Source organism: Poromitra crassiceps (assembly GCF_964638095.1).
Source record: "Poromitra crassiceps genome assembly, chromosome: 7".
In the NCBI taxonomy this organism is placed as follows: Eukaryota; Metazoa; Chordata; class Actinopteri; order Beryciformes; family Melamphaidae; genus Poromitra; species Poromitra crassiceps.
In genome coordinates, this window is record NC_139628.1 from 32,696,247 (window position 1) to 32,704,647 (window position 8,401).

The 8,401-nt window shown below is 45.5% G+C and overlaps 1 protein-coding gene across 1 annotated transcript in view; it reads right to left on the bottom strand.

Moving 5' to 3' along the window:
• Window positions 1-852: 852 nt before the first annotated feature.
• The window catches only part of LOC310779108 (insulin receptor substrate 1-B), a 66,271-nt gene continuing 58,722 nt past the window's right edge, over window positions 853-8,401 (bottom strand). The window contains exon 4 of the mRNA XM_083639606.1: window positions 853-1,299. Within this exon, the coding sequence (XP_083495732.1) occupies window positions 1,292-1,299 (8 nt within the window). The 3' untranslated portion in view covers window positions 853-1,291. The remainder of the gene's footprint in view (window positions 1,300-8,401) is intronic.

The following is an 8,401-nucleotide window of genomic DNA, read 5'->3' on the forward strand; positions in this document are numbered from 1 at the left end:
GAGAGACCCGATTCACTGTCAATTCAACCAATGGACTCTTTAAAAACGTAAAAACTATCTTCTTATTATAAAAAGTTTGCTACCCTATCCTATCAAATAACTGAGAATGGGTGCTACCGTTGAGTGATGGATAGCGGTTTTTGTACTGATTAGATTGAATTGAAAAGAGAACGGAGGCACCGTCGTTTGCAACGCTGGCTTTAGCATGGCTATAGATAGCGTCTATCCTCTGCTGCATGTACTGTACATTATTTAGCATTATCCTGAGACGACAGGGATTAAAGTCAGACACAACTGTCTGCTGCTAATAGCACTAATGGGATTGCTTGGCTGTATTTCAGGGGTCTCGCCCTGAGCTGTATCAGCACACCGCTGAATTTACCTCCTGGCACCAAGCTAGTATGTTACTCTGACATACTGTTAGCTAGCCGTAGCTAGCTATCCCCTGCTACAAGTGCCTTTAGTTTCAATGCTTAATACTGGTGGTTTATGGCTATATTATGAATGTACCTGTATGAAAAAGAGAGTATAAGATAGAAAAAGTAAAAAGAGAGAAGCAGAAAGAGGGTAAAAGCAACGTCAGTTACAGTGGCAGCGATGAGCAGGAAGCTAACAGCAGCTACGCTAATATTATTTTCTCACAGTAGACAGTAAGGACCAGCAGATCGCTTAGTACCATTATCGTCATTATTGTTAGCGACGTCTCACACCAGCGCTCTCCGCTTTATCGCTTTCTTCTGCTGCGTCATTCGTTACTACTTCAAAAACAAGCGCAAGAAAAACAAAGCTTCAGTTAGCCGAGGCTAAGTTGAAGGTCTCTGTAAAATGGCTACAATCTGAAAATGAGGCACTTTTTGAGCAGATATATATATATATAATTCTATATATTTTCTTTTATCATACTCTAAATATTCAGCCGTCATTGTACTCTGGATGATTTGAGTTTTTCTCTTAGGGGGGGTGGGGGGATAAAAATCAGTCTCCGGTTTTTCGTACCCTTCTCTGATTGGCTTTCACTCGAGGAATGAGAGCAACTAATAGCCTTTTGAAGAATGTCATTTGGCACACATCCCCATTGGCTTCCACAACCAACAAGCTGAAAAAAAAGAAGAAGAAGAAGAAGAAAGAAAAAAATTCCATCAGTCTTTGTCAAAGTGCTTCAGGGGGGGCGTGTCAAGTCCAACTCCTCTCGCAATGCGATCGGCGGTCGCACGAGGAAGAGGAGGAGCTATGGAGCTCTCTGAGTGGTACCAGATTTCTTCCCAACAGTTACACGGCGAGGGCAGTGACATCAGCACTCTGGAAACAAAACAGAGAGAGAGAGGGAGGGAGAGAGAGAGAGAGAGAGAGAGAGAGAGGGTAAATGGTTCAGTTACACCCCAATAAACAATAACCCAAACAGCACGAGGAAGAAATAAATGTTATGACATGTATTTACCGTCTCCCTCGCATATCAGGTTAATTTGCAATATCTAATGCAGGATAGATCAATAGCGTAGGAGGACAGCGTGTCGTGCTTATCGGCTTGGGAACGCTGTGACCATCGAATGAAGGACAGGAGTACAGGATACAACACAGGCAGCCAAACCAGTTGAAAGAGTCACACACAGATTCAGACAGGACAGGAGGGAGGCGATAAATAGAACAGGAGGGGAGAGGGAGGGAGGGAGAGAGTGAGGACACCTACTGCTGCAGGCATCCAGTCAAACATATGTGTGTGAAAGAGAGAGAGGGCGAGAGAGAGAGAGAGAGAGAGAGAGAGAGAGAGAGAGAGAGAGGGAACAGGGAACAGAGGGATCCAGAAAACCGGTCAGGTTTTTCTGGCAATTTCAGCGCCTTCGCATCGTATTGTGCAACTGAATATGATGATAATGGGGAAAACGTCAGTGCTGCAGTAATGCAAGATGGTGTGTGCACCAATGATGATGATGGATCCTGTGCTGGTGCTCAGACCAGGGTCTTATTGGGTGTTGTTTTTGCTGTATAAATTAAATATGATCACTTTCTCATGCCTGTAAAGGCCACACACACCATAATATGCTATTATAGTATTATTATGTGTATTTGATGATCAATGAATGAGAAAGGGAAGGAAAAGTGCCAGCGTAGAGTTAGATGAGACCGGTGTCACGACGATGACCATGCGTCTGTCCTTCTTCCGATGCCCTTCAACAGTTCGTGTCTGTAATCTCTAACCTCACACAGAGCGTATGCACAGGGCGATGGGAGGCTGAGGGAGAGGAGAGTCCCCCCTGTCGCCTTGACTTACTAATTGTACGGGGGGGTACTCTATATTTACGCCCCCCCCCCCCCCTCTCTCTCCGTGTTCTCTCTCATCTTCCTCCTGGTGCAGTGTGCTATATATAGTCCCCCTCAGCACAGAGGGTGCCTGCTAGCCGGCCAAGCCATGACGGCCTAAAGCAGAGCAGAGTAGCCCCCCCCCCCCCCTCTCTCTCTCTCTCTCTCAGCCTGAGAACACCAACACAAACAATCAGGCCAACCAACCAAAGAGACTGGAGAGGAGAGAGGCTGGACACGCACTGGTGCACCGCCATCAACACACACACACACACACACACACACACACACACACACACACACACACAAAATAACACAGGGGAAGATACTCTAATTATGCGGATGACATTTGCTTGATGATGATCGTCTGTGAAAAACAGGCACGCAGGAAATACACAGAAAAATAAACGATTTGGGAAAGTTCAACGAGGCCGTCTACGTCCATTTCCCCCGATCTCTTGATTGATGCTCTCAATCTCACTCACGCACAAGACCCGAGTTATATGCAACCAGACAGGAAGCGTTTCCTCTCCTCACCACTCTAATCAGATATCCTTGTTTTTTTTCATCCCCCCAGTTCCCTCCATCCCTCTCCCCCGGCGGCCTGTCTATTGATCTCATTCATTTCCTCCCATCGTTTCGCCATCCGTGACCAAATCGATGTCATAACGACTGTGGGAGCGACGCTGTGTGTGTGTGTGTGTGCTGGTGTGTGTGTGTGCTGGTGTGAGTGTGTGCTGGTGTGTGTGTGTGCTGGTGTGTGTGTGTGCTGGTGTGTGTGTGTGCTGGTGTGTGTGTGTGCTGGTGTGAGTTTCCTCCCGTTTCTCTCCCAAGACTCTTTAACTCAAAAGGGTAAGGCGAGGCGATCTGCCTTCGGTGTCTGGCCAATAAACTGTTCTCCAGCCACCCGTGTGTGTGTGTGTGTGTGTGTGTGTGTGTGTGTGTGTGTGTGTGTGTGTGTGTGTGTGTGTGTGTGTGTGTGTGCGTGCATGTGCGTCCGTGTGTGTAATGGGAGAGTCTGGGTCTTTGTGATGTCTCAATCGAGACATCACCCGCCACCCCGTTCTCTGCTCGTAAATCCAGTGTACTCTGGCTCTGTCATTTTCTCTGCTCATAAATCCAGTGTACTCTGGCTCTGTCATTTTCGGGGCCAGACACAAAGCTGCTCTCCGCAACGTGACGCGAGTCCCCAAGTCCACCGGTCACTCAGTCAGTGCGGGTTAAGTGAAGTCATGACCTACCCCGGTCCTTTGGTTTTCAAAGCGGGGTCCGGGGACCCCCCAGGGCAGGGCGCCTTGAGGGGGGTGCCCAGCAAAAAAGGGGAATGATGTAAGTAACACAAATGACCGAATGTTGGTCATGGGTTTCATAGGGATTTCTGTAATGAAACATTTAAAAGCAAAAATCTTATCAGATGGGGTCTGTGGTCAGGGGTTTTCAAAGTGGGAGGCGGGTGGCGGCCCTCCCCAGGGGGGCTCCAAACAGTTTCAGGGGAGGCTCAGTGAATGGAAGTGAAAAAAACATTACATTAGTTATCAAAAGGGGGGGAGGAGATCACATAGAATAACCTAAATGTGTGTGATTTGGTTAAAGAGATAGTTCAGAGATATAGTCGTTTTGTGGAATTGTAACGGTTTTTCTACTTTCCCAGAGTCAGGAACTAATAAATGCCTTCAGACAGACCTTTATGTATTTGGTGTAGTCTGAAGTATGCCAAACAGCAATGTCAGGCGATCTCGGTACAATCATTGAATATCTATGGGATCAAATAACATAATCCAGGTATCCAAGAATATTGAGCGAGGGGGGTGCGTTTTTCCAAGCTCTGTCTAGGCAGGGGGAGGCCCACAGTGTAAGACTTTCCCTGGTCTATGTAGTCAGTCTAGGCAGGGGGAGGCCCACAGTGTAAGACTTTCCCTGGTCTATGTAGTCAGTCTAGGCAGGGGGAGGCCCACAGTGTAAGACTTTCCCTGGTCTATGTAGTCAGTCTAGGCAGGGGGAGGCCCACAGTGTAAGACTTTCCCTGGTCTATGTAGTCAGTCTAGGCAGGGGGAGGCCCACAGTGTAAGACTTTCCCTGGTCTATGTAGTCAGTCTAGGGGTCCTTGATGTGAAAGCGTTTTAGACTGACAGTGACAGTGGAACCACTGACGGTAACAGTAGATGAGAGGCAGGAGTATAAACCATATTAGCATTGAGCGCGGCTGGAGGGCAGACCTGGGGCTAAAGTACACATTCATCCATCTTCATATGGGGGACATTTTTTAACGAGAATTGCAGAAAATTCCCATGGTGCACATCGCCGTATCTCATCTTCTTAAATGAGTCTCATAGGCCCTGGGGCCGTAAAGTCTATTATGTCTAGGACACGTGAATCTGTGCATTGCGGTGGTTTGGGGGATTATTCTTCAACCGTGCGACGTGGGTTCAAGCCTCCGCCCTGCTGAAGTGATGGTGAGATCATTAAAGTGTTACGTCATTAGAAAAACATGGACGTTCGAAATGCCAATGGCCTTTCCCCCCCCCCCCCCCCCCCCCACAAGGCACCCTCAAATCAGGCTCTTGCGATTATCCCGTTCACCACAATAAATCAGTTGATCCTTGAAAGGGGGCGAGCGGGCAGAGAGAGAGGTGCAACATGAGCCGGGATTCAGCGTCTCACGCAGCTGCAGAGACGTGGACTGAGCGGAGGCGGCGGACGGATGGCGCCCCTGTGTCAGACCGTTTTTTTATTTCGTCCAGCGACGCCAGAAGGTTTGTGTGTCGCCACGATATGAGCTTCTCAATCTGACCACAGTGCGTGCGTCTGTTTTGACAGTGCGTTTTGTTAACGGTGAATTCACCGCTGTGTGTGTGTGTGTGTGTGTGTGTGTGTGTCATGTGTGTGTGCGTGCGTGCGCTCGCTTAACAGAACTGCTTTGAGTCTGTCAAGGTTTTGATAAGATGCACCGCTCCAGCTTGGTTGGATAGAATTCAAACAGTGTTTATATTCGGTCGGAAAACAGATATAGAAAAGACAAACAAAAAATAATAATGCAGGAAATTGTTTGCGAAAATAGTCTGTGAATGAGGCCCATTACTGTATCTTAGAGTTATCCTGTCTACTGTAGATTTCATATTCAATCTCCTTTAGGAGCCAAAATAGCTCAGTTGGGAGAGCAAGGCTGGTATCTGTCTATAATGATTGTTGGTTATTGAAAATTTGAGTGAACTCTGCAATATCTGTGTGTGTGTGTGTGTGTGTGTGTGTGTGTGTGTGTGTGTGTGTGTGTGTGTGTGTGTGTGTGTGTGTGTGTGTGTGTGTGTGTGTGTGCGTGTGCGTGCGTGCGTGTGTGTGTGTGTGTGTGTAGTGTGTGTGTGTGTGTGTGTGTGTGTGTGTGCCACTCAAATTGCCTGGGTTAGGAGTTTGAATCCCATTGGGCCCACCCACACTGACAATGTATGGAGCATCCTCCAAAACAGCTGTTATATACATCCAGTCCATGCGGTCTGTGCGCGGCTTTACGGCCATTTTCTCTCCGCCTTCCAGTCGTAACGTAAATGTCTGTTTAACTTATCTCAAGTCATAATCTGTGACATTTTTATGCAAGCAAATTTCCATTTTGTGACTCTCCACAAGGATAAAACACAATAGTGATTTAACCTATAGCAGGGCTACTTTTCCAAGTGGGAGGCGGGCCTCCCCAGGGGAGCTCCAAGCAGTTTCAGGGGAGGCTCAGTGAATGGACGTGAAAAAACATGAGACAAGATTAGTTATCAAAGGAGATCACATATAATAAATAATAAACTCATAAATGCCTTCAGACAGACATTTTTTTTAATGTATTTGGTGTAGTCTGAAGTACGTCAAACAACATCAATATCAGGCTATCTTGGCAGAATTGTTGAGTGCCTATGGGATCATATAACATAACCGTGATCCCATAGGCATCCAGGAATTTAGTGAGGGGTGCGCCCTTTTCCAAGCTTTGTATGGGGGGGGGGGGGGGGGGGGGGCACAGTCTCAGACTTTGAAAAGCTTCTACATTTTGTACAGCCAGAAGCAGGTAGGTCTTTCCAGGGGGTGGAAAACCTCTGGCACACAAGGAGTGATGTGTTTTATATCACAAGAGGAGAAGCACAGTGGTTTCAACAGAAGAACTGGGCTAGTGTACAAGCGAAAGAAAAGAGCGCCACCTACAGAAACTCAAACTTCATTTGCGACTGAATCCAAAGAAGAAGACATCAAAGCAACGTCAGAAGTCAGCGTATAGGGGGCATTTTGTGGTCACCCTCATTAGGAAAACACAGACTTGATGTTTGTGTGTACCTTTCCATCTGTTCTCCTGACTGTGTGTGTGTGTGTGTGTGTGTGTGTGTGTGGGGCTGAAAGAGGAGTGCAGTGCACAGTTGTTCTGTGTCACACATGCTTATTGCAGCACTCCCCGTCTCGCATACACTCCCTCATGACCTTTGACCCAGCCGCTGTCAATCACCCGCCGCGGCCCCAAACACACCGCAGCAGTTATGTAACAAGCAGTTTATCCAGGTGTGTGTGTGTGTGTGTGTGTGTGTGTGTATGTGTGTGTGTGTGTGTGTGTGTGTGTGTGTACAATGTATGTACATACCAGTATGTGCTTAGGGCTTTGACCGGGGTATATTGTTGCACAGTGACATGGAAAGAACACTGTAGGTCACTGTGGGCATTAACGCACACACACACACACACACACACACACACACACACACACACACACACACACACACGCAGAAATGCATCTTAATCTAGGACAGCCCTTGCTAGAGGTGTTATGAAATCTCCTGACAGAGAGAGAGAGAGAGAGAGAGAGAGAGAGAGAGAGAGAGAGGAAGAGAGAGTATGATTTATTTATTATTCATGATTTTATTTAATGAAGGGTGCTTACCTAAAGTGAATTTATGACATCCTAAATGTTGATTCTGATGCCAAAATCAGCAAATTGCATAAATTTCATGTAGCCAAATGCCTAAACTCATTTAGATCATTATGCAAAGTACATTATGACTGCTGTAATTTCAGTTAGTGGTTTGTCATATTCTTGGATTCAAGGATAAAGTGTATATATATATATATATATATATATATATATATATATATATATATATATATATATATATATATATATATATATATATATATATATATATATACAGTGTGTATACAGTATACTGTATATGTAAGGGATAATGGATAGTGAGCCGGTGATTACTGGCGAAATAATGACCGACAGGTGATATTGAGCCCGACGCGCAGCGGAGGGCTTAATCATTCACCTGAAGGTCATTATTTCCAGTAATCACCGGCTCACTATCCATTATCCCGCTTTTAGAACACGGCTCTCTTGAATACTCGATTCTGATTGGTCAATCAACAATATTCACCGGTCATTATTTCTCGACAACCGACCGCTGCTCTGCCACACCTGGATTAATCAGTTGATAAGAGCTTTTTGTCAGCAAACACTACTAATTAGGCCAACCAGTTGCAGCTGTGGTGTCTTGTGTGCCAATTATGAATTAAACCGCTTTGCCGTTGAAAACGCTATTAAAAAATCTATTTGAATAATTATTTTTGTCAGATTATTGAATGATTTAGTTTATGATTTAGTGTTCTAAGCGGGATAATGTATATTGAGGCGGTGATTACTGGGAAATAATGACCTTCAGGTGAATCATTAAGCCCTCCGCTGCGCGTCGGGCTGCGGCCTGCGGCCTCGTGGGATAACAGCTGATCAGCGGGATATATTTGCCACAACACACTGGCTCTCATGCTATATTGCTTAAATATATATATATATATATATATATATATATATATATATATATATATATATATATATATATATATATATATATATAATTTTTGACAAGAGGCTCCAGGCTATCTACCTTTTTCAATACCACATAGAGAAGGAATGTGTGGAGACAGAGAGAGAGACAGAGCGAAAGAGAGAGAGAGACATAGAGAGAAGCAGTGTTGAGTAGAGAGAGAAAAGAAGAGAAAAACCACACACACACTTGCTCACACACACCGCTCATACAGTCACATCCAAAGTAAGTATTTTTAGAGCGTCTGTGAACAAAAT